This window comes from Peromyscus leucopus, chromosome 20 (assembly GCF_004664715.2).
Source record: "Peromyscus leucopus breed LL Stock chromosome 20, UCI_PerLeu_2.1, whole genome shotgun sequence".
Taxonomy (NCBI): domain Eukaryota; kingdom Metazoa; phylum Chordata; class Mammalia; order Rodentia; family Cricetidae; genus Peromyscus; species Peromyscus leucopus.
The window spans coordinates 10787894-10815383 of NC_051080.1; the positions used below are offsets into that span (position 1 = coordinate 10787894).

At 40.4% G+C, this 27490-nt stretch overlaps 1 protein-coding gene across 8 annotated transcripts in view; it reads right to left on the reverse strand.

Moving 5' to 3' along the window:
- Pphln1 (periphilin 1) overlaps window positions 1-27490 on the reverse strand; it is a 99472-nt gene that overhangs the window by 71879 nt on the left and 103 nt on the right. The window contains exons 1-2 of one of the 8 annotated variants that reach the window (XM_028869277.2): window positions 27339-27480; window positions 13965-14056 (exon numbers count right to left, since the gene is read on the reverse strand). In XM_028869277.2, coding sequence (XP_028725110.1) covers window positions 13965-14036 — 72 coding nt within the window. In that variant the 5' untranslated portion in view covers window positions 14037-14056; window positions 27339-27480. Of the gene's footprint in view, window positions 1-13964; window positions 14057-22827; window positions 22999-26646; window positions 27292-27338; window positions 27481-27490 lie in introns of those variants that run through there. The other 7 variants (XM_028869278.2, XM_028869274.2, XM_028869275.2 and 4 more) reach the window with 7 other exon arrangements.

A 27490-nucleotide genomic window follows, 5' to 3' on the forward strand; every position in this document is an offset into this window, starting at 1 on the left:
TTCCCAGCATCCAGACGGCAGCTCACAACTGTAAAACCAGTTCCGGGGATTATGACAACCTCCTCTGGCCCCTGTGGGTACTTCACTCACATGGTGCACATACATACATACATACATGCATGCAAAATACTTATACACATAAAATAAGAATATGTCTAAATAATAGTGTAAGTAAAAGAAAAGGTAATTTTAACAACAGCAATAAACTGCACACAGTAAGGTTACAGCAGTGTTGTTCCTAGTGACAATGAAGACAGCACACTATGTTACAGCAGTGTTACTCACAACAACAAAGACAGCACACTATAAATGCTACAGCAGTGTTACTCACAACAACAACAAAGACAGCACACTATAAATGCTACAGCAGTGTTACTCACAACAACAACAAAGACAGCACACTATAAATGCTACAGCAGTGTTACTCACAACAACAAAGACAGCACACTATAAATGCTACAGCAGTGTTACTCACATCAACAACAAAGACAACACACTATAAATGCTACAGCAGTGTTGTTCCTAATGACAATGAAGACATCACACTGTTTTGACTGCTGTGTTTAAACTACTCTATTAAGCTATTTAAACGGCTTGTGCCCATAAGACAGCAAGCACTGAACCAGAAAGATCAAAAGGAAACATTCTGCTATTTTTCCAGAAGCTCAGGAGAACGAGCTTTTGGCTTTTTAGGCATGGACGCAAAGCTGGCTAAAATTAGAAGCAGTTTCCACAGTAATATACTCTAAACTTTTACTAACTTGGTTGGGATAGGAGATAGCTCAGTGGTGAAGGGCAATAATGGCTCTCACATGGTAGCTCACAACAGTCTAGAACTCCAGTTCTGGAGGACTGACCCCCTTCTAACCTCCTTAGGCACTGCATGCAAATGCTGCCCAAACTTACTTCATGCAGGCAAAATACCCATACATGTAACAAATAATAACTTAAAATTTTTAGTCACTGAGGAGTTTTGTGGGATTTGAGGAATTAAGACAGAAAACAAAGTCTGTCTATGTTAATAGCTAATATGAAATGCTGTGGAATGTCATTCTGTATGCTGTGAATGTGCGTTGCTCTGATTGGTTGATAAATAAAGCTATTTGGCCAATGGTGAGGCAGAATATGGCTAGGCAGGATATTCTAAGAAGAGAGGAGGAAGGAGAAAGACAGAACAGAGGAGACGCTACTAGAAGCAAGATGTAAAGGTAAGCCACAAGCCACGTGGCAAAGTATAGATTTATAGAAATGGATTAATTTAAGATATAAGAACTAGATAACAAGAAGCCTGCCATGGCCAAAGTTTAAAAATAATATAAGCCTCTGTGTGTTTACTTGGGTCTGAGAGGCTGCAAGACCAGGTAGGACACAGGAAAACCTTACAACTACATTTGGCAATGACGTGGGGCTCTTGAATTTCCATAAGGCCTAAAAGAGTTTAAAAAGAGCTTCTAAACACACAATAATGTAGCCAAAAAAACAGCTTTCTACTTCATGTCTCATGCGAGCAGGTCAAGGTACAGAGGCGCCATGGCATGGTGTGCAGCCTTGAGCCACAGTATGGCAGGTTCAAGGCCCATGGGCTTGAGCGTGCATGGCGAATTCCTGCCACTGTATACAGTGGCATCTACAAGCCACATGGCATGGTGCATGGTGGATATAACTTTTGCTAGTACAGGAGGAGGGAGGGGGAAGGAAAGAAAGAAAAGGTTTTTTGGCTACACACTACTGGATGGAAGCATAGACCCACTGCTTCCCAGAGTGGGCAGTGAGCATGGTTCCCAGAGGTGGCAGTAAACATAGTTCCACCATGTTGGGAAGCTGAGGTGGGTGGATCCAGCAGCCAAGGCTGCTGCCTTGGTACTAGTCATATAGTTAGTTTAGCAGTTTAAAATCTCTCCTGGTCAGAGTATTATAGATTCACAATAAGACAGATTCACAATAAAACAGTTTACATTGTGTGTAAAAATATATGTAGGCAGCCGGGCGGTGGTGGCGCACGCCTTTAATCCCAGCACTTGGGAGGCAGAGACAGGCGGATCTCTGTGAGTTCGAGGCCAGCCTGGGCTACCAAGTGAGTTCCAGGAAAGGCGCAAAGCTACACAGAGAAACCCTGTCTCAAAAAAAACAATATATATATATATATGTAGGCTTGGAAGAGAGAAGAAAAGGAGTTTATGCAATTGTATAAAAAAAAGTTTCAAAAAATAAAGTCTTTGAAAAGACAATAAGAATAATATAAAAGTTAAGCCATATAAAGATGGAAATCACACAGAGTCTGGGTTATATTGTCTTTGGGATTTTTAACTGCAGAGAGACATTTGATTGTAAAAGCTGCTGAGTTAAATCAGTATGTGTATTTTAAAGATATCTTCATTTCAAAATTTATGTCTAAGGATACAATGCTTAGGAAAAGGAGGTTCTGCTTTTGTTTCCACATAAGAACCTATGGATTGCTTCCAGGCTAATAAGGTTTGATCAAGGAAGATCCCCTGAGAGGTTTCCAGATGATCCAACCTCCAGAACAGCTTCAAGACAACTGGATCAGAAAATACAGCCTCACAGACTACTCCAGTCAGGACCTGACCATAATTCTTAATTTTCTCAGGATCCCCCTAAGACTACCAGAGGCCCCTATCAGCAGGAAATAGCTTAGAATACTATGCTCACATTCCCCAAAAAAATGGATTATGGATGTTTGTCTTTATTTAGGTTGTTGGCTACAAATTGTTATTGGTCATAGTCAATCTCTTTCTAAAAGAAGGGAGATATGATATAGATATATAGGATATAAATATGATAGGATAAAAACGTAATTATTGAATCTACTTTTAAAAAGCAACAACTTGTTTGAAATGTTTTACATTGCTATAGATTTTAGTTTATTACAAATTTAAAGTTAATTTTGTTATACTGTGTGTATATTTCTACTCTTGTTTAAAGTATTTTGTTTGTGCAACTCATTTGAAGTTGTAATATATAGTTGAGAAATACAGATTAATAGTCATCTATGATAATCAAACTTATAGTCATGTTAGTTAAGTTTTCTAGATACACATAGATATATTTCAATTACGTAGGAAATCTTCAAAAAACTTCAAAGACCTACAGAATATGGCATTTAAAATGTTTTAAAAACTTATACTTTTCTGAACATTGAGACATGTCTGCACCTGGCAGCACCAATCTACTTCAGAGAAGATAATGGGCATTGAAGAAACTCATTATTGAGTTTGCTTTCTTTGTAGCAAAAGTTAGCCACCGGGCAACAAAATGCCCTTCCATCAACTGAATGACAGTATGTCATATAAACTGGACATGCAGGACCCATAGGAAGGTGACCACTGAACTTTGCAAGGCAAAATGGTCCTTCAGGTTTCTGCTTCACAGAAGAAACTGCCAAACATTCTACAGGACACAGAAAAAAATGACTGAGAGACGAGGCCTATAGGCTGAAGAAGGATGCCCCAATGTTATAGAGGAACTTTGGACAACTATCCAGGCACCTCTGTCTCTGTCATTCTAGATTTTTGGAAGTTACTTACAATGCATATCCTGCGTACTTAGGTAATGTTATATTCTTCTGGGGTCATTGATGTAGTTGAAGACTAGTTATAATTATAATTTTCCTTGGTTATGACAAAAGATAAATTATATAAGAAACTTTAGACTCATATAGGATAGATGATAGAATATTTTCTTCAATTTTGCCAAATACAAATAGACTAGATATTGTAACTGTAATTCTTACTTGATAACTGTTCTATTATATGTAATTTTACTATGTTAAAATTAAAACCTTCCTTTTTAATTAGACAGAAAAGGAGAAATGCTGTGGAATATCATTCTGTATGTGTGAATGTGTGTTGCTGTGATTGGTTGATAAATAAAATGCTGACTGGTCAGTAGCCAGGCAGAAATATAGGCAGGATAAGCAGACAAGGAAAATTCTGGGAAGAGGAAGGGCTGAGTCAGGAGTCTCCAGCCAGAACAGAGGAGGCAAGATGACAAGGCAGAACAGAGAAAAGGTACCAAGCCATGTGGCTAAACATAGATAAGAATTATGGGTTAATTTAAATGTAAGAACTAGTCAGTAATAAGCCTGAGCTAATGGCTGATCATTTATAATTAACATAAGTCTCTGTGTGTTTACTTGGGTCTGAGCAGCTACAAGACTGGTGGGACACAGAAAATTCTAACAACAACAATGAAATAAAATTATTAGGGTAAGAAGTAAAGAACTACGGTACACCTGCCATAATCTGATCTAAGCCATCCAAGGAATGGTCACCTACAGATTTTAGTTTTTTGAGGCATGCTCTCACTATACAGTCCAGGATGGCCTCTACTTCACAATATTTCCCATTGTTTTGTTTTGTTAAGTCAAGGTTTCATGCTAGAGCCATGAATGGCCTGGAAGAGCAATCCTGTCTTAGCCTCCTGACTGACAGAATTACAGGTGGCTTAGCATACACACAATAAACAAATTGATTAATTTTTAAAATAAATTTTAATTTTAAAATAAATACTAATTTTAAAAACTAGTTTCTTTTAAAATCCTAATTTTTAAAACTCTATGAAAGATACTTTGATTATAGAAAAAAAACCAACTAGATGGTTGAATAATTTGATACACCAAATCATTTATACATATATTATACTTTCTCCACAAATTTAAATTACATACTTAACTGGACACAAATTAAGTGGATTGGGACATTTATTTAAAAGCACTTGAGACTAGGGTGGCATTCAGTTGCAGAGCAGGGATTAGCATTCATAAGGCCCTGGACTAACCACTGTAACAATACAAAACCCACCAATTTTCTAATGCATCATTCAATATATGTGAACTTACTTTAGCACAAAAACATTGTGGCTTTTGTTATTTTATTTTATGTATGGTGGAAGAGGTCCGCATGCTTGCAGTCTGCAGTCAGAGCCAGTTCTCAACTTCTACCATGTGGTTCCTGGAGATGCATCTCAGCTGGACAGGTTTGACCACAAGTACTTTTACCCACTGAGCCATCTTGCCATCCCACAGAAAACATTTTGTTTAAAATTAAAATATTAGCCAGGTGGTGGTGCACACCTTTAATCCCAGCACTCTGGAGGCAGAGGCAGGCGGATCTCTGTGAGTTTGAGGCCAGCTTGGTCTACAGATAGAGTTTCAGGACAGGCTCCAAAGCTACAGAGAAATCCTGCCTCAAAATAAATAAATGAATGAATGAATGTGCAAATAAACAAACAAATAAATAAATAAATAAATAAATAAAAGAAATTAGAATATTATAAGGCCCTTCCTACGTCTTTATCTTTTAGAGACATATGGAAACGTTTATTTACATTTGAAACATGAATAGAGGATTTACTTCAATATACCTTCAGGAAGGGAATGCAGTGGTCAAGAACATTGGCTGCTGTTTTAGAGAGCTTATACCTACACAATAATTCACAGCAGTCTGTAACTCCTGTCTCAGGGGCTCCAACGCCTCCTCTGACCTTTAGCACCAGGCATGCACACATGTGGTCACAGAAATACACGTCAAAAGTAGATAATTACTGCTTCATGACATTTACTTTGGGAGGTGCTTATCTTGCCTACTTCTAAAAACTTGATTTTTTTTTCTTTATAAAGAGTAAAACAAAAGCCAAGCATGGTTATGCATGCCTATAATCCCAGTACTAGAGAGGCTGAGAGGACAAGATGGAAAGCTCAAGGCATTTTGGACTACAAAAAGATCCTATCTCAAAAATAAATGGATGACTAAATAAAGCTCAACAGTCAAGCATTAGAGCATCAGACCACATCACACTTTCAAGTGCAGCCTGAGCCACATAGCAAAGCCACTGTCTCAAAAAATAAATTAAAAAGCTATCAGACATGATTGAAGGAGAAAGAAAACTTTTTACAACATAAGCAGACTTAAAAAATGTGTATCTGCCAGGTGGTGGTGGTGCAGTACTTGGAAGGCAGAGGCCTGGTCTACAAAGTAAGTTCCAGGACAGCCAGGGCTATACAGAAAACTACCCCCCACTCCACCCGCCCCCTCCCCCAATTATATCAAACAAAGCAAACTTAAAGAAAATACAGGAAGGAAGCATTATTTTGAGCTGAAGAGAGAAATGAGCATAGCAGAGACTGAAAAGAAAAACTAAGTCGGTATGGTGGTGGCGCACGCCTTTGAAAAAAAAAAAGAAAAGAAAAGAAAAGAAAAAAAAAGAAAAGAAAAAAAAAGAAAGAAAAAGAAAAGAAAAAGAAAAAAGAAATACAAAGTCCTAATTATTAAAATAGCACTGAAAACACAAAAACACAAACAACAAAAATAACAGGATGACCACAATTAACACATACACTTCAAGAACTTTAAATGTCAATGACCTCAATTCTCTGTTCAAATGACAGGAACAGACTGAATAGATCAAGGGGGAAAATCCATCTGCTGCCTACAAAAAACACATCTTAGTTTTAAAGGTAGGCACCATCTTAGAGTAAAAGGATAGACAAAGGTGCTCCAATCAATGGGACCAGGAAGCGAGCAGTCTTCACTATCCAGTATCTGATAGAATAGAATCCAAACTAAAGATAATCAGAAACAAGAGAGGGACACTAATAAAGGAAAGTTAACCAAGGAGACTTACTGGAATTGAAAACACAGATTAATATCAAGCTGTTAGTAGTGGGTGATTTCATACCCCACTTTCTACAATAGATAGGACATCAGGGAAAAAAATAAACAGAAACCTCAGACTTAATCAGCACCATACATCAAAAGGCCTTCACAGTGACCTACAGAATATCTTACTTATTAAAACAGCATATAGTACACACTCCCCTCAGCAGCACAGGAAGGCTTCCCTAAAACAGAATGTGTCCCACATCCTGGGACACAACACAATATTTACAAATTCAAAAAGACTGAAATCACTCCTTATAGCCTGGCTGACCAAAATGCAATAAAACTGACAACAAAATAAAGAAAGGAGGGAGGGAGGGAGGAAGGGAGAGAGAGAGGGAGAGAGGGGAAAGAAAAAGAGAACTTCCAAACTCCTTCTAAATGAAAGCCAGTATTACCCTAATAACCAAACTAGGTAAAGACACAACAAACAAAGAAAACTACAGGCCAATATCCCTAATGATGACTCAACATACACAACATACACAAGTCAGTAAATGCAATAAACCACATAAATGTCCTTAAAGACATGATCATTTCAACACATGCAGAAAAGGCCTTTGTCCAAATCCAACATGCCATCATGACAAAAGTCTTAGAGAATATAGGGCCAGTGAGAACATACCTCAACATAATAAAATGTAAATACAAGAAACCCACAGCCAACATCATCCGAAATGGAAAAAAGCTTGAGAAAACCCCACTGAAGACTGAGACAAGGCTGCCCACTATCCCCAATCCTTTGCAATATTGTGCTTGGAGTACTAGCTGGACAAATAAGGCAAGAGAACAGAATTAAAGGGGGGCTGGGGATTTAGCTCAGTGGTAGAGGGCTTGCCTCGTAAGCACAAGGCCCTGGGTTCGGTCCTCAGCTCCGGGGGGCAGGGGAGATTAAAGGGATACAAATAGGGAAAGAAAGGTCAATTTATCCCTCTTTGCAGATGATATACTATACATTAGAGACCCTAAAAACTGTGCCAGAAAACTTCTTAGAAATGATGAACAAATTCAGCAATGTGTTAGGATAAAGAATCCACTTGTACAAATCAACTGATTTTCTATATACCACCAACAAACATACAGAGAAGTACATCATGAACACACTCACATTCACAATAGCCTCAGGAAAAAAATAAAGTATCTCAAAATAAACCTAACCAAGGAAGTAAAGGACCCCTACAATGAAAACTTTAAAACTCTGAAGAAAGCGTTCTCATTGACTGGTAAAAATCAACATTGTGAGAATGAATGACCATTCTACCAAATGCTTTTACAGATTCAGTGCAATCCAGATCAAAGTTCCCATCTCATTCTTTGGAAAAACAGGAAAAAAACTATCCAAAATTCACACGGCACAAAAGATTCTGAATAGGCAAAACAATCCTAGGGGTGGAGATGGGGGCCAATACTATAGAATTACAATTCTTGATTTGTGTGTGTATACACAAATATATATATGCATATAATAACTACTGATGAAAAAGAGGCCATAAATTTGAAGGAGTGGGGAAAAATATATGAGAGGGTCTGGAGGGAAGAAAAGGGAGAATTGGTGTAATTAAATAAAATCTCAAAAGTAAACAACAAAAAAAGTTAAAATACATCCTCAGGTAGCTCTACACAGAGAAGTACTACTCAATTAAAATTTGCACATCATCACTCTAGAGTTGAGTTTAGTTTTTCATGTATGTAGTTTTCCCATTAAAAAAAAAAAAAAAAAAAAACCCTGAAAGTTGAATGTGGTGACCTCACATCTTTAATTCTCATGCTTAACAGCCAGTGATAGACCTGGTCACATTGTCAGCCAGGTGTACACAGTGAACTCCAGGCCAGCCAGGGCTACATGAGATTGTCTCAGAAAAAAAAATAATAATACACATACACATTCATACATGTATTTGTAGCAAAGCATGTTAAGAATGGAAGTGAAATGGTAGGTATAGTAATTTTCAAATAAAAAAAACTGAGAGTCACACTGGTACATTTATATAGACATCAGTCTCAATGGTAGCTGAGTGATTTAACTCACATGTACAGCATGTGTGAAGCCCTGAATTCAAATAATACAAAACATAAATAAAAATAATAAAATAAGGGCTGGAGAGATGACTCAGAGGTTAAGAGCACTGACTGCTCTTCCAGAGGTCCTGAGTTCAATTCCCAGCAACCACATGGTGGCTCACAACCATCTGTAATGAGAGCTGGCATCCTCTTCTGGCCTGCAGACATACATGCAGGCAGAACATTGTATACATAATAAATCTTAAAAAAATAATAATAGTAAAATAAATGAAATGCAAAAAGGATAGGAAGTAAGTTACACATGTGAAGATTGTGAATAAAATGTCTCAGGAACTACAAATGAGAAGAAAAGGACTATCCACTCAACAGTAACATTCTGTAAGCAGTGCCAAACAGAATACCATGTGAATTACCATATGAAACATTCTTGACTTTCAAACTAAACAAAAGAAATTGCCGGATTATAGTTTAAGTACATTCACATTTGAGACTATTTGGAACCAGTTAGTCCCACATAATCCCTACAAAGCCTCAGATAGAGCAAAATCAAGTTTTAATTCACCAAAGAATTTGTTTTGATTGGCTAAACTGGCTGAGAAAGAGAAGCAGTGACAAAAAAATATTAAGATTACACACCTGTAATCTCAGCACTCAGGAGACTGGGGGCAAGAAGGCACAAATGAAAACACACACACACAGTGAAAAAAATGAAAAGAAAGCTCTGCCCTCGTTACAATTTGTATCAAGGCCTGGCACATTTACAAAGCAGTGTGCAAACCACAAAACTACCACCACTGGGTGAACTTTCACAAGGTCAACACTATTTATCACCCAGATTCAGTCACTGACTATGCCTAGCGGACATGTCTTTCCTGGGTGCTCTCCAGTGTTCCTCCCGGGAGTGAGCACTGTTCTGCTACTCTGGCGTGTCTGAAGTGTTTATATAAAGGAACTTCAGGGGATATCCTCTTGAGCTCAGCTTCTGGCCTTCAGTGCTCTGCTTGTGAAGTTCATCCATGTGAACTACTGCTGCACCTGGCAACAGGCCACTTACCCCATTGCTGGATTATTTAAACCAATGGTTCTCAATCTTCCTAATGCTGCCACCCTTTAATACAGTTCCTTGTGTTGTGGTGACACCAATCATAAAATTATTTTGTTACTACTTCGTAACTGTAATTTTGCTACGTTATAAAGAGTAATATAAATATCTGATAGGCAGGATAGGATATCTTATTGAGAACCACTGATTTAAACAGTTCATCCATTCTCCTGTTAGACATCAGCCTGCTGCCAGCTTGAAGCTCTTAGCAATGCTGCTTAAGAACACACATGCAATATGGTTTTTTTTTTTTAGTATTTATTTATTATACATAGTATTCTGCCTGCATGTGTCCCTGAAGGCCAGAAGGGGGCACCAGATCTCATTACAGGTGGTTGTGAGACACCATGTGGTTGCTGGGAATTGAACTCAGGACCTCTGGAAGAACAGTCAATGCGGTGCTCTTAACTGCTGAGCCATCTCTCCAGCCCGCAATATGGTTTTTAAATAATGTTAGATGATCTCTGCTTCATAAGCAAAGATTTTAGAACTTTATTTACTTCTTTGTGTATGTGTGTGTACCTGTGTGAATGTATGCCACTTGAGGGCTGGTACGAGAGGCCAGCAGATATCCTGGAACTAGAGTTACAGACGGTTGTGAATGGCCTGATGTGGGTCCTCTGGAAGAACAAAAAGTGCTCTTACCACGGAGCCATCTATCTCCTTAGGCCCTTAAAACTTTAAGTAAGTAAGTTTTTATTAGCTCCAAAGTTAGAAACTAATGCTGCATTTATATTTCTACTTCCACTGTTAAACACTTTTCTGCAAATTCAGTGAATCAATTTACGTCAGACATGAATATAAAACTACTTTCACAAGGCACATGACTAAGCACTGTTCAACTGGGGGGGGGGCGAGGAAGAAGCAAACAGTTGGAGGCCAACCTGGGGTGGTAAGGAGAAAAGAAATTATGTATTCCTAAACAGAAACAGCACAACAGCAAAGTTAACAGCATCTATTAACTTAGTCGTTAACAGAAATCACTGGTATTTTCAATCAGGTGTGGTAGTGTGAATGAGGTGCCCCTCACTTGTAGGCATTAGAATACTTACTCCCCAGTAGGAGATGCTGTTCGGAGAGGCTTTAAAGGTGTGGCCTTGGAGGCCTGTCACTGGAGGCTGGCTTTGGGAGTTTAAGGACTGCCACTTCGGGTTGGCTCTCTTCTCTCTGTTCTGACCTTGCAATTGAAGACTGAGCTCTCACTTGCTACTCCAGCCATCGTGGCTGCACCTTCCCTGCCATTACCGACTCTTACATACTTCTGGAACCGTAAGCCTAAGCAAACCCTTCCTTCTGTGAGTGGCCTTGGCCACTGTGTTTTATCACAACAACAGAAAAGTAACTAATCCATCAGGTTACAGCTCTGTCCACATTTACAGTCATCTCTATTTAAACCAAAGGTGGCTCTTGGTATTTAGCCACCTGCTGCTATAGCTTAGGCCTTCAATGTCTCCCATTAAATGTCTGGGGTAAAGCATATAAGGCCTGGTGCCTGATAGGAAGTCTTCATTCTTATCACTGGGAATATGGTCTCAAAGAGAACTGTGGCACCCTACTATCTCTGTTCTCGTTCTCTCTCTCTCTCTCTGTGTGTGTGTGTGTGTGTGTGTGTGTGTGTGTGTGTGTGTTCCATGGCTATAAGGTGAGCAGTGTGGATCTGGGACACACTCTCATAATATACTGTCTTACCAAAAGTCCAACTCATATGGAGTAAAACCTCCAAAACCATAAGGCAAAATAAATTTCTTTCTTTGTAAGATGATTATCTCCGGTAAGTGTTAGAGTAATGCTAAGCTAACACATCTACTAAGAAGCAGGTATTACCAATTACAAAATGAGTTTTTGACTGGGTGTGGTGGCTCATGCCTATGAGCTCAGCACCTCAGGAGCTAAGGCAGGACTGCCAGCCTAGTCTACACAGTGAGTTCTAAACCAGTCTGGACCATAGAGTATCCTGTCTCAAACAATAGTCAGGAGGTGCACATGCCTGTAATCCCAGCACTTGAGAGAAGAGGCAGAATGAACAGGAGTTCAAATTCATCCTCAAGTACACAGTAAGTTGGAGGCCATCCTGGGCCACACCTGAGCCTGTCTCAGAAAACTTAAAAAAAAAAAGGGGGGGGGGTGGAGACAGGCTGGAGATTTGGTCCTGGTAGTTACCTGCTCTTACTGTTCTTCTAGAGGACCAAGTTCAAGTCCCAGAACCCATGCCTAGAGGCTTACAACTACCTGTAACATCAGCTCCAAAGGTACAACACTCTCTTCTGCCACATACACATATGACAATAGTGCTCACACACAAAAAGAATAATAAAATACATCTATTAAAAACATTAAATGTTTTTTATATCTTATTACTTGTATTCCAACCGCAATGACCTCAGTCAGGCATCATTCTAGGTGCAAATGGAACATGTCTATATTCCCAGCATTTGAAAGGTAGGGGCAAGAGGATCAGAAACTCAAGCCCAGCCTCAGCTACATAGAAAGTTCAAGGCCAGCCTGAGTTACAGAAGATTGTGTCCCAAAAACGGTGGGGGAAGGGTACCCTGAGAAGTGATCTAGAAGCTTTACCAGATTAGTAAAATGGCAAAAATTAAGAACTTAGGCTGTATTTTGCTAAAAATGTAAGCATGCAATACAAGGCAAAAGGGCAATTTCCAAGAGCCCTCTAAAGAGCAAAATACACTGAGGGCAAGACAAAGCTTCAAGTCACTCACACAGGAAGAGTAAGTTCACCAGAGGGGGTAGAAATCTGAATTCTAGATGAGAAATATAGGAATAAAGGTTTAGAAATCAGTCAAGTGGGACTAGGGAATAAAAGACCCAACTTCTCTAATTCATAGAGAAGGAAGAGGAGTGAGCAGATCTGGCCAGTTCCTACAGGAAGAGCACTTCAGAATCCATGAGTTCCTATGAGGCCAGCCAAGGAGGAAGTAGATGTCCAAAACATCTACTCTGATCATAAACACATTGGCGCTACAAAACTTAGCTCCCTTCCCACTTACAGATGTTGAAATTCTACTGAGAGGGGGATTAGGGGTGACTATTTCACACTTATACACACACAATGGCATTGGTTAAAAATAGTTATTTACATTTTACTATAAAATGTTCATTCAATTAGGACTTCCGTCACTTTTATTTTTCCCTTTTTTTGAGGTGTTTGGGATTAGCTCAGGGGACCAAACATGTTAGGCAAGCACTAACTTAACTACATCCTCAGCTCTTCAATTCTAATTCTTAGACTAGCATTCTGTGACCAATCAATACACTGAACTTCACCCAGAACGCTGCCGTCCTGGGAACTCCATGCTCTAAAACACCCACTGCCTATCCTTCTACCAAAAGGTAGCCTTGGGCCTCAAGTAGCTTTTCCTTGATCCTAAACCCCCACTTCTTTTAAAGCACTCCCCGTCTTAGTTCCCTCTTCTTGATGAGGTCATTTCACAATACATTACCTCAATGACTCTGAGTCCAGTTCTTGAGTGTCAGCCTTGGTCCATCACTCATCTTGTAATCTTAAACCAATATAATCTGCTTTTCCCATCCACAAATTAAGCTACTAAGTGAAAAAGCACAGCCTGCATGTCAATGCCCAGCTGGTAAAATGAATTCTCCTCAAGGGATATAGTGGGAAAGAGAATTTAACATTTTCTGGGAGGTATTCCACAGCTATACAACACTAACATACATCATTCTTTAGTTCTTCAAGATGAATCATAAAATAACTTGATCAAATTAAAAAAATGTATTAGAACAACCGGAAAGCAATGACATGATAATTACTGAGTCCGCCCATCCTAATGTAACCGGCTTCCTCATTTTCTATCTGCAATCATTTTATATCAGTTTCAACCTGAGCTGTAATTCAGGTCCATGAATGACAACCTTGAAGATGGCACTGCTCATCAAGGTAAGGTATAGGATCAAGTAATAAACTGTCAGCTAGGCCTGCCTGCAGTCCTATAAGCTACCTGAAAGGCTGAGGCAGGAGGATCACAAGGGCAAGACAGTTTTTCTTAAAAACAACGCTCCCATGTGTTTCCTAGCCTTTAAAAGGTTCATTTGGTCCACTTTTCCAGGGAGGCTGGTAAACCTCTGGTGTTTGAAGAGGCTGGAGAAGACAAGATGGCAGACAGACACAGCAGGCTCTGACTCACACTGGCATGGCTCCGAGGAGGCACGCGTTCTCTTGGCAGTCGCTCGTAGTCATATCGTCCCTCAGACCACATCTCATCTCCTGTGGAAGCCACTAAAGAGAAAACAAAAACGAGAATTCTGGGTTTTGTTTGTCAGCAAGTAACAGGCAGTAAAGAAAGAAGTAAACGCCTGCCAAGACACCTGGAGGAGAGAGAGTGAGGGAAGGAGGGATGAAAGCAACCAATCCTCCGACGTGACATTTTAAAAATGTGTGCGCGCGTATATATGAAGTCCTACCTTCCGCTTTAAACATTTAAAAGTTCAATAAAACCTCCACCAACATGCTGGGCAAAAGCCATAAACCACACACGGTTTCTTCATCGCCAAACAATTTGAAAAACTAGAAAAGATGCCACTTGATGAACAGTTTTGAAAGCAGGCCAGCATGGATACTCCAATTAAGGCTGGACTCCAACTTACTATGTAGCTGAAACCGGCCTGGAAGAGGCAACCTTCCAGAGCACTGGGATTACAGGTTATCTCAGCAATGCTCCAATGTGGTTTTGTTTGTTTATTTTTTTAATTGTGTATTAGTTTATTTGTATATGTGCACATCATGCATGGGACAAGTAGGCATGTACATGCATTCCCTAGAATGGACAATTCGCAGGAGTCAGTTCTATCATGGGGTTCCAGAGCTTAAATTCAGGACCTCAATCTTGATGACAAGTGCCTTTATTGATAGGCCATGTCACCAGCCCTCCGGTTTAGTTTCTGGCCTTAAAATACTGCTGACCCTCCTGCCATGGCACCCCAAATGTTGAATTATAGTAGTCACCACCATGACCATCAGTAACCATTAAATCATCAAAAGATGTTCTGGATGCATCATAAAAATCGAATCAAGAGCTGGGCCAGTGGTGGCACATGACTTTAATCCCAGCATTCAGGAGGTAGAGGCAGGCAGACCTCTGAGTTCGAGGCATCCTGGTCTAGAGAAGAAGTTCCAGAACAACTAGGGAGGGCTACACAGAGAAACCCTGTCTCAAATAACCAACCAAATAAAAACAAGAACAAAACATCAATAACAAAAAACTCAGTTCCAGGCCCAGCTTAGACTACACAAGGCCTTTAACAATTAAGCACAATAATGTAAACTGATAAAGAGCAGGAGGAGGAGAATCTGTAATGAAAACTGTTAAATCTATGAAAGTCTTACCTTAGGAGGATTAAAAAGCCTAAAGTGGCCCTTGGCTACTTGGGAGGATTGCTCAAACACAAAGTTCAAGGCCAGTCTGTCAACATTAGCAACAGACTCAGTCTCAAATGATGAAGGACGTGTGTGTTGGCTAGTTTTATATCAATTAGACACAATACTCTGAGAGAACCTCAATTGAGACAATGCCTCCATAAGATCCAGCATTTTCTTAATTAGTGAATTACGGGGTAGGCCCCAGTCCATTGTGGGTGATGCATTTCTGGGCAGGAGGTCCTGGGTTCTCTAAGAAAGCGAGCTGCGCAAGCAAGCCATGATGAGCAAGCCAGTAAGCAGCACCCCTCCACGGCCTCTGCATCAGCTCCTGCCTCCTGTTTCCTTCCCAGTCTGAGTTCCTGTCCATATCATTTCCTTCAGTGATGTGGAAGTGTGAGCTAAATAAACCTTTTCCTCCCCAACTTTGCTTTTGGTCATAGTGTTTCATCATAGCAACCTAACTAAGTAACCCTAACTAAGACAGTGTGAGTATGGGGTGTGTTCACATGAAACTCAAAGGCCAGCAGAGTACTCTCCTACAAGACTGGGCTCTCTTAGGGACAGCACACATTCCAGGAAGTGACACACTACCAGACTGCAGAATGGAAACCATGTTTTCAGGTTATTCCTGATCCAATTTGGAATTTTCTGCCTATCAGTTTGGAAGATATATTACCTCAGATATCAGAGTCACTCTAAGAATCAAAGAACAGTGAGTGAACTACAAGAGGGGCCTCTAATCATACATACTAGCACTCTGCCACTCAGCTACATCCCTTGTTCAAGCAGGACCTTGAATTAAATTATCACAAAAAGAACAGACAAAATAAAAAATAAAAAAAGATGAAGCCAGATGGTGATGGCACACATCTTTAATCCCAGCACTCAAGAGGCAGAAGCAGGAGGATCTCAGTGAGTTTGAGGCCACCCTGGTCTACAAAGCAAATTCCAGGACAGCCAGGACTGTTACACAGAGAAAATCTGTCTCAAACCCCCACACACACACCAAAAAGTAAAAAGAAAAAGAAAAAAAGATAAAAGCTGTAACATGAATCTTAGAAGGTCTTATTAATAAAAAAAAAAAAAAAAAAAAAAAACCTTGGGGCCAGCTATTGGGGTGAATGCTGGAAGATCAGAGAAGCAGAACAAGCCACAGCTACCTCACCTTGCTAGTTTCTCAGCTGATCCTGTTTCCTCAGACTGGAAGCCTCTGTGTCCTTATCCAGAATAGGTCTCAGCTGAACTGTTGCTCAAAAGCCTAAAAGCTTAACCAACCAAATGCTTAACCAGCCAAATGCTTCTAGTTTCTGGTTTTCACGCCTTATCTATCTTTCTGCCATCACTCCCTGGGATTAAAGGCTCACTTCTTGGGATTAAAGGCGTGAGTCACCATGCCTGGCTGTTTCCAATGTGGCCTTGAACTCACAGAGATCCATGCCTCCAGAAGTCTAGGATTAAAGTTATGAGTGCCACCATTTTCTGGCCTCTGTATCTAGTGGCTGTTCTGTTCTTTGACCCCAGATAAGTTTATTAGGGTGCACAATATTTTGGGGAACACAATAACACCACAAAAAAGCACTATAGAAAATATGATAAAAATTGCTTTCAATTCAAATAAACCCCTGCAATTTTCAAAGTCATCTAGAAGCATTCTTAAGTGCAGTAACCTTTTGATTAATGGCATGTGTTGCTTATGACATTATCCAGGTTTTGGAAATCAATCTATCCCACAATGAATTAACAACATTGACTGAAGACACTAAAAAATTCCTTCCCATTACTTTTGAGACTGGAGTCTCAAAAGTACTCTAGAGGCTGGGCGGTGGTGGCGCATGCCTTTGATCCCAGCACTCAGGATGCAGAGCCAGGTGGATCTCTGTGGGTTCGAGGCCAGCCTGGTCTACAGATCGAGTTCCAGAACAGGTACCAAAACTATACAGAAACGGCCTTGAAAAAAAAAAGTACTCTAGAACCTAAAGAGATGGCTCGGTGGTTAAAAGCTCTTTTCACTCAAGCATGAGGAATCTGGATCCTACCACACACATAAAAGCCCAATATGGCTCTCTCACATGTAGCACCAGCCACTGAGGGGACAGGCAAAAGGATCACTAGGTGACCTCCAGGCACAGTAGGGGACCTATCTTAAAGAAAAAAGCTCAAGTGTGATAAAGAACAGCACACTCTTTGCATACCCAAACACACACATTTGCAAACAACACACATACATTTTTTTTCTTTTTAAAAGTGCTCTAGAATAATTCTCTGTATCACAATAAAGCAGAGAACAGAATTAGAATTAAACGTGCTTTAGAAGTGTGCCAATAAATTGATTCCAGAATACAAGAACCTCACTCTTATGCAATAATCAATACAGGATCTAAGTAATATTGTCTGTGGGCTTCAAGTTATGAGAGGAAATGAGTCCTTCCTTAAAGTACTCCACTAAGGTATCCCAAGCCCTGTGTGATTTCCACTGAGAAATGGCACTGTTAGTGAGTTACAAGAACTTGAGAAAAAACAAACTCACAGTAAATGACCCTGTGTCCAAAGTCAAAATTATAGATACAATTCTTTTTTTCATGTTATCCAAACTGTTTGTCCTGCAGTTTAGGCAACAGAGTAACTACATCATGATCTAGACAGTCCCAGTCATCTTCAAGCTTCTTCTCCTGTCCCTGCAGATTCCTTTCATTTTTTTCTTCTCATCTAGCTCTTTTGATAGCCAGCTAGAGTTAATAGAGAAAAGTCTCAGTTAAGCTCATCTTCAGGATGAGCAGTAGGCTTTTGTATCGGCAGTTCCCTTTCGCATGCTCTCCAGACATCTCTAGAACTTCCTCAGCTTTCACCTGGGTATTTGAACATCACTCAGCCAGATCCTTCAACATTGCCTTCTTCAGAGTACAATCAATCATCTTCAGTATGGTATGATTTACATGCAATGCACCTTAGTTAGGGTTAGTATTGCCTTGTATCTCCACAAGATCAGGTTGTAGGCAGGCCTATATGGCTTTAACTAGTGAATCATGGGGGGGCGGGGGGAGGGGGGGGCGGGCACAGCCCACTTTGGGTGGTACCACCTCTAAGTTGGTGCCCTGGGTTCTATAAGAAAGCAGGCTGAGTAAGCCATGGGGAGCAAGCCAGTAAGCAGCACTCCTCCATGGCCTCTGCATCAGCTCCTGCCTCCAGATTCCTGCCTTGCTTGAGTTCCTGTCCTGACTTCCTTCAATGATGAATAGTGATGTGGAAGAGTAAGCTGTAGCATGAATCTTAAAAGTTCTTATTAATAAAATCAAACCTGAGGCCAATTATTGGGGTCAACGCTGGAAGATCAGAGAAGCAGAACAAGCCACAGCTTCCTTACCTCCACAGTTCCTCAGCTGATCCTGTTTCCTCAGATTGGAGTCCTCATCTAGAATGGGTCTCAGCTGAACTGTAGCTCAAAAGCCTAAAAGCTTAACCAGCCAAATGCTTGTAGTTTCTGGCACTCACGCCTTTCTGCTTTCTACCATCACTCCCTGGGATTAAAAGCTTACTTTCTGGGATTAAAGGTGTGAGTCACCATGCCTGGCTGTTTCCAATGTGGCCTTGAACTCACAGAGATCCAGAGTGATTTCTGCCTCTGGAATGTTAGGATTAAAGGTGTGAGTGCCACCATTTTCTAGCCTCTGTATCTATTGGCTGTTCTGTCTCTGACCCCAGATAAGTTTATTTATTTTTTTATTTATTTTTTAAATTACACTCATGATATTCATTACTTACACTCATGATATTAATCACATTTGTGGTATTCATAGATTACATTTGCAGTATTCATTCAATATATATATATATATATATTTTAATTTTAAATGTCGAATGTCATTTCTTGAAGGGGGTAGGAGGTTAAATACAGGCTTACAGCACAATGGGAGGACCCCGGAGGGCAGAAGTTCGCTACTGATGTTTTACAATCTTGCATCTAAGCTCAGATAAGTTTATTAGGGTGCACAATATTTTGGGGAACACAATACCACCACAGTAAGCTGAATAAGCCCTTCCGTCACCAAATTGCTTTTGGTCATGGTGTTTCATCACAGCAATAGTGATCCTGAGACACCACCTCACTATTATAAAAACAGGGAGTTGCCGGCGGTGGTGGCACACGCCTTTAATCCCAGCACTCGGGAGGCAGAGCCAGGCGGATCTCTTTGAGTTTGAGGCCAGCCTGGGCTACCAAGTGAGTTCCAGGAAAGGCGCAAAGCTACACAGAGAAACCCTGTCTCGAAAAACCAAAAAAAAAAACAGGGAGTAGAACCACTCTTGTTCAGTAACTTCCTCAACAATCCACACAAAGAATGTGATCAGTAATCAGAGTGACTTTACCATCCCTCTCAATGATTGGACATCTCTCCTTCCATCCTAACTTCCTTCTAAAGAATGTTGCATGTACTTCCAACTCAACACACCCCAACAGTTCTTCACACTTTCTCAGAGACTCATCACACCTCCTGTCTTCCCCATTTTGATCAATGAAACCCAAAGACTAAAGTCAGAAACTTGAGTAATAAAACTCAATACCTGTCACACCTAAACGTTTCTTCCATCCAGTTACTTCTACGACTCCAACAAAGTACAAGTACCTAAACTTCCTACTCTGGTTACCAAGCACGCACTGCACCTTAACCTCTACCCAGAGTATCGCTGAACTATCCAGTCTATGCTCAAGATGCAGCCCAAATGCCAGCCTTTCTTATATTCTCCCAGAGCTAGCTAGTCCTTCTCTGTGCCCAAGACCCTACAGTACTATATAACCAGTCCCAAATTCTTTCTGTTCACTCTTCTCTCTTCCTCCTCATCCTCCCACTGCAAAGGCAATGACTACACACCTATACTGCTCCTCTGCTTTAGCAGGGTAAAAGTACTTTATACCAACAGTAAGTAGTTAATATGATATCCTAGGAGTCATTCTAGGGAATCTTAATACTAGAATAGTTGGCACCTTTAATTATTCAAAATACTTCTTGTGAGCACTACTAAATTATGATTCTAGCCACACTTTAAAAAAATTATTTATTTATTTATTTTTTAAAGATTTATTTATTATGTATACACTCTTCTGCCTGCAGGCCAGAAGAGGGCACCAGATCTCATTACAGATGATTGGGAGCCACCATGTGGTTGCTGGGAATAGAACTCATGACCTCTGGCAGAACAGCCAGTGCTCTTAACAGCTGAGCCATCTCTCCAGCCCCTAGCCACACTTTTTATGGTGTCAATGCCATTTCATTTTTTAACAAAAGATACAGATGAGAAACCTTTAAATCACACATCCTCAAGGGAATTTCAATCTTGCTGCACACTAGTATTATCCAAGAGCCTTAAGAAGCAACACTATCCAGATCCTATCTTTTCAAAGTCCCCAAAATGCCCTTGGAAAGATCTGCTTTCAAATCTTAAACTCATCGCAGGCTAAGATCAACAAGTTAAAGGGAAGTAAACACATTATTGACATCCACAATGAAACAGACACTAAGGAGATGTTAAAGGGCTAACCTGAAGCTAAAAAGTGTCTGAGACTGCTTCTAGCAGAAAATATTTAAAATTCAAAAAATCACTTTTAGAATATAATTAAAATCTTTGGAAAAGAATTTCACTCATACCAACTAAAATGGTCAAAACAGAAAAATTCCAACTAGAATTCCATGTTGCTTGGCACTCAAGAGTATGCTAGGTATGGATATGGTGAGGCACCCCTTCAATCTCAGCTCTGAGTTCTAGGCCAGCCAGGGCTACAAAGTGAGAGCTAGCTTTAAAAAGAATATGCTAAGTAAGACAACTTTTAAGAAAGCTAAAATAAAATTTTTAAAAATTAATAATTAAAAAGAATCCTGAGTGATGACTCAAATGAATAGACAACAGTGAATAGTAGAATCCAAGAAAAGGCAAAGCATTAGGAATGATTTCAAAGGTCTGAGAAAGAAGAACTGACCAAAGGAGACCACAAAGCAATGATAAATAAACCTACTCAAGTTATCTGACCAATTTTTATTTGCTCTCCTAAATGCCAAGAATTTGTGCAATAAACTTTCAAGACATTTAAACCCTTTACCCACACTAGCCTAGTGATGGAGATATAATCCCTCACTTTTGCATTAAAAACTCTGAAGCTCTCAAAAACTTAAATTCTAGAGTTGAGCCTGGAGTATCATCCCCAACCCTTCCAAACATTATCACAAAAGAAGCAGGTAAGCAGAGAGAACAGGTTCCAGGACATCAAATGATAAAATCTAGACAAAACATTCAGCACAGGCTTTTAACCTTGAGAATAAGTGGGGGAAGAATGTCATTTCAGAAGTTAAGTGATCGACTTACAAAATGGACTAGAAGAGGCAGGAGGCTAGAACAAGAAAACCATGTAATTTTTTTCCATGATAAATTATATAGTGGAGAAATGGAGAGGGAAGAAGTTTGAGCTAGAGTCTCAGTGTGCAGCCCTAGCTGGCTTGGGACTCACGTACATCCTAGAACTCCCACCACAATTTAGCACCTCTGAAGTACTTCCTTCACTCTTACTAGCTTCACAGGTCACTCCACACTTACAGGCCAGGGGGAGTAGTGCATATCTGCAATCCAAAGACTCCCAAAGCAGAGACACACATTTAAAGCCAGCTTCACCCATGGAGCTAGTCTCAAGCAGCCAGGGCTACATAACAAAACCCTGTTTCAAGAAACATGTGTAAAATAAATAAATAAATAAAGGAAGGAAGGAAGGACGGAAGGAAGGAAGGAAGAAAGGAAAAAAGGAAAAGAAACTTGTAGACCCCCAAACTTCTTAGCCAAGGCTAGAATGGTAGTTACTGAGAGTCAAGAAGACTAGCAGGAGAGGAAAAGGATAGAGAGAGGTTAGTGAATGGGGGCATAGTTACATTTCAGTAGGGCAAGAAGTCCTGGTGGTCTATTATACAGTAGAGTGGTTATGGTTAACAATAATAGGTACTGCACTTCTAAAAGAATTCAGAAAGACTTTACCAAAAAGAAATGGTATTTGGGGTCTGGAGAGATGGCTCAGAGTTTAAGAGCACTGGTTGTTCTTCCAGAGGTCCTGAGTTTAATTCCCAGCAACCACATGGTGACTCACAACCATCTATAATGAGATCTGGTGCCCTCTTCTGGCATGCATGTGTACATGCAGGCAGAACACTGTACATAGTAAACAATAAATAAATCTTTATTAAAAAATGGTATTTGAAGAGAAATATTTATCATGACTCAAAATTATAAAATACATTCATGTATTTAAGCAATAATGATACCCCACTAATATATATCTTTTCTATGATTTTCTACATCAGTTTAAAACAGAGTAGGGGCTGGAGAGATGGCACAGCCATTAAGAACACTGGTTGCTCTTGCAGGATAGGGGTTTGGTTTCCAGTACTCACAAGGTGGATGCCTTCTCACATCTGTGAGCATCAGGTATGCATGTGGTGCACACAGCAGGCAAAACACCCATACATATAAAATAATAACTCTCTAAAACAAAATTTTAAAATAGTGTAAATGAGAAGTTCCATTGAACCTCTGAAAAGCTCACTGATTAGAGCTTCAGTGACAGGGAAGGTTGGAAGGTTACATGTTCAGAGTCAAATTACCTGGTATTTGTGGTATTATATCTTAAGAGCGTATGTTTCTTGATTATTTAAGATGTCCTATAGTACCGTTAGCCAGGATTAAAATTGTTACTTTTTGTTCTTTCAAAACAGGGTCTCTCTGTGTAGTCCTGGTTGTCCTGGAACAGATCTTCCTGCTTCTGCCTCCCGAGTGCTGGGATTAAAGGAATGCACCACCACCAGCTGGAACAAATATTGTTATTTTTAAAATATTGCTTTTCTTCACATTTTACTCCTAAAAATGTTAGAGAGATAGCTCAGCAGGAAAAAGCACTTGCTACCAAACTAGTGACCTCAGTTCAATGCCCCAAGGCTCATACAATAGAGAAAAACTTTTCTAGACTATCTTCTGACTTCCTCATACACACAAATAAAATGTAATTAAAAGGAAAAAAGTTAAAATAAAAAGAACAGTATCAGAGTGACTCTAATTTCCCTTTCTGACTAGTAAGATTTCATTATGCCTCTACAGCCTGTCAAATTCTGATTTCTAGCAGGTCTGACCTCTAGCTTTGATCAGTGTCATTAGTAATATTTGGCACATAGAAAAAGACAATTTTGTTAATTTGTTGTTGTTTGGTTTTTTAAAACAGGGTTTCTCTGTGTAGCCTGGCTGTCCTGAACTCACTAGGTAGACCAGTCTGGCCGCAAACTCAGAAAGATCTCTTACTGCTGAGATTAAATGTGTGTGAAACCACAGATCTCTGGGAGTTCAAGGCCTGCCTGGTCTACAGAGTTCTAAGACAGCCATGGCTACACACAGAGAAACCCTGTCTTGAAAAACAAGAGTTCTAAGTTATAATAATCTAGATACCAAAGACCAAACTTTACAAAGAATTAGATCTAACCACTCCACATGAGGTTATACAGAATCAAATTCACTTAAAATAACCAAAGCACTAATATTAAAAGAGAATAATTTGTTTACATACTTCAAATGTAAAATAAAATGAAAAACACAAAAACTGTACATACAGAGATAGCTAATCTAGCTTTCAACAATATAACTTCAGTTGGTTACCTTTCCCTCATCTGCTCCCTTCTTCATGGTGTGAAGTGGTCTTGATTTTTAATTTTAGGCTTATTACTCCTGTTATATCACATTGCATCACAGTCAGAAAGAACTGGGACCCTATTGGCTAATAGAGTTTGAAGATAGGATCCAAGAGTTTCTTCCTTGATGGCTTTAAGAGCTATTTATCTTGCTAGGCAGTGGTAGTGGGCACCTTTAATCCCAACAGAGAGAGGCAGGTGGATCTCTGTGAGTTCGAGGCCAGCCTGGTCTACAGAGGGAGATCCGGGACAGCTAAAGCTACAGAGAAATCTTGTCTTGAAAAACAAACAAACAAACAAACAAACAAGCTACTTATCTCTCCTGAAAACTGCTCTCTTGCCTACTACTCAGCCCCATCTACATCAGATCCTAGGACTGAATGACATTGACATATTACTATTTAATAAGTAACATGTGGTCTTCACATACACAAATGTGATGAATGGAGAACACAACTGTGAATGAAACTTTCAGAAAGAACTCCACCTTATATTGAACCTCCAAAAAGGTTGGTTAACCTATAAGAACATCACTGAGTTTAGAGATTGGAACGTTACAAGCCTGAAGCCTAATTACAATTTTCTTTGGGCTATTGCCCATCTCTCTGTTTAACCTGACAGCCTGTGACTAACAGGAACCTTTCCGAAGGTATTAGCTTGACAGACCACCTGCTTCCACCAACCCAAGGCTAAGAGTGTTGTCAAACAGCATGGAAAGACAACAGCTGAGATTTCCCTACTTTGTTGGACTGCGCCTACCTGATGTTTCTACCAACGTACTGGAAAAACGACTCAATTATGACTTTCTTTGCTCTGTTACTATGAAAACTCTGAAACTGTTACCAGGTTAGACCATGGAATCTGTAGTAACTGGAATCTGTATTTCCAGGCCACATTCACTAGCACTTGCCCCCAGAATAAACTCTAATCCCCACTGAGCGATTTTTGTGTCAACAATATATTTAAATTACTTTTTATAAGCCCCACTTTATTGTATTAAATACTTAGGAAGAGATTCCTGATTGTCCATTGCAAGTGATAAATTAGCTAAATAAGTAGACAAAAGTTCCAGACATTTACCTGTGATCCAAATCTCCACATCTGTACGGGGCTTAAGATCTTAACTGATCTGCCTCCTTCCACTGCCATAGCCTCCATTTCACCTAAAGTGAATACTCAACCAATTGCTAGTGTATATTCATAGTGAGAATAATGAGCGGTTTCCTCAATCGAGAATCCAAATTTCTCTGTCCTCCAGTCTCTATCTTCTCACCTAACCTAGTCTCGGCAAAAGCATTCTCCATGCCCCTTATTTGCTAACCTGGATTTCTCTGAACAGAAATAAGTACTTCCTTCCTGTTCACATTCAATTTCCAACCATACTCATGGCTCAGTTAAAAAATGTTATTCTCTAAAATTTCATCATCAGATCTCTCCAAAACCTGAAAGAGATCCCAAATTAGTAACTGATAGGCAACGTGTGACTTTTATCTGAAAAACACTTAAAAGCTGAGATGCAAACCAGGTGTGGTGGCACGTGGAAGGCAGAGACAGTTGGATCTGAGTTTGAAGCCAGCCTGATCTACAAAGTGAGTTCCAGGACAGCCAGGGCTACACCAAGAAATCCTCAAACCCTGTGGGGCGTTGGAGGAGTGAGGTATAGTTTTGTTTTTGGTTTTCTGTTTGGTTTTTTTTTTTCCTTGATTTTTTCGAGACAGGGTTTCTCTGTGTAACAGTCCTGGCTGTCCTCAAACTCTTTGTAGACCAGGCGAGCCTCAAACTCACAGAGATTCACCTGCCCTTGCCTCCCAAGTGCCACCACCTCCTGGTGAGGTATAGGGTTTTTGTTAATAGTATTTGAGCTGGGTGTCGTGCACACCTTTAATCAGCTGGGAGGCAGAAGCAGGCAGATCTCTGTTGAATTTGAGACCAGCCACCCCCCAGCACACAACCAATTCCTGCTACTTACATATTCATTAATCAACTACCTTAACCTCTAAAACTACGAAAAGCTGCATTCCAAAGATAAGCAAAACAAACACACCCTCTCCCCCAGCTTAATTTGAGTGTAAAGACAAAAGACACAAACAATTAGGAAACAAAATGTCTTGTGCTAGGAGGGAACTCGAAGGCACTTAGAGAATCCTACCAAACTCTAGGAAGTTAGGGAAGGACTACACAAAAATAGAGCACTGCTAAGCCTGAGGAAGGGCAGCAACCAGAACACCGGTGGACTCAGGCAGAACAGGATCACCTGGACAGCTTAAAAAAAAAGGGGGGGAGGGAGTTATATTAATAAGGTAGAAGTGAGCAGAGAAATCATAGGACCAAAAGGAAGAATGAGGACTCAGCAAGACATTGGAGAGGGGGGAAAAAAAGAATTCAAAGGAAATGCAATCAATTCGATATAGATGGAGCAACAGCCAATCTTAAAACACAGGCGTCAGAGAAAGAGCTCAATTTGAAGGCGAAAGCTACACTTTAATTAAGGTCAGAAAATGAAACACAATTTCGAAACAAGGCTAAATGTGTAAGGGTTTGATAAGCAGACAAAAAAAAAAAAAACCAAAAAAACAAGAACAAAAAAAAAAAAAAAAAAAAAAAAAAAAGCCCAACCCGATTACAGGGAGCACAGAGACGGTGTGCTCAGGGGTGAACTGAGTTAGAAGCAGTGATACCCCGAATCCAGGGAGAGGAAGCACAAAACAGCACGGAGGTGACAATGTATAGAAGACCAAAGGGGCTTACATCTTGGGCGATAACCAAGCACAACCGGGATGTGAAGCATGGTAGTTTTGGCTGGCCACAAGTTTGCCAAGAGAATTAGTCCCAGTGGTCCCTTGGCGGACGCCAAGGCATTAATGCCTCTCAAAATTCAGCTGCGCCCTGGGTGGATTGCACTTCGTCCCTCCGCTTCAGTCAGGATTGATTGTGCAGGCTCCAGGACAGGCTCTGGGCTCCGGGCTGCTGACACGCAGGTTCCCAGGGGGTAGTTACAGGCCTGGTCTGTATGTGCTGGTGGGTAGAAGTTAAGTATAAACTACCACGCATTGTTTTCTAATTTCTCTGTAGAAATGAACGGCCTATGTCGACCTCTTAAAGAATAATCATCAGTGCGTGCCCACTCCCTATTTACAGGGGGGAAGAAAGGTGCCAAGAAGCTCAACATCTGTCCAGGCCAGCACTCAAGAAAGGGTCATTCTGTCAATCCAACTCTCCTCACGTTGGCTTTGTCTCCCCAGCCCCATTGAGAATCTCAACAGCAAGTGGGCTGTTTTCGCACTTTTTCTCAGTCTCTGAAAGTGCCTACTAAAGATCTGGTGATGTCCAAAAATGAAAACCACAGACTTCCTGACAGACCTCGAGCCGCTGAAGTTACCTAGCTCCGTATTCCTCTTTGCATATTAAACTGCTACCAAGAAGCCGAACCTGTGTCTTACACTCAAGACTTTGCTTTCCGCCCCAGTCCACTGAGTCTCTCCAGGCTCCACCACGAGCGCAGGATCATGCAGACCTCCAACGCGGCAGGAAACGCCGGCCCGGCCACCCGCCCGCCGCATGCGCCCCTCGCGCCTCTGGGGAGAGCAACTCA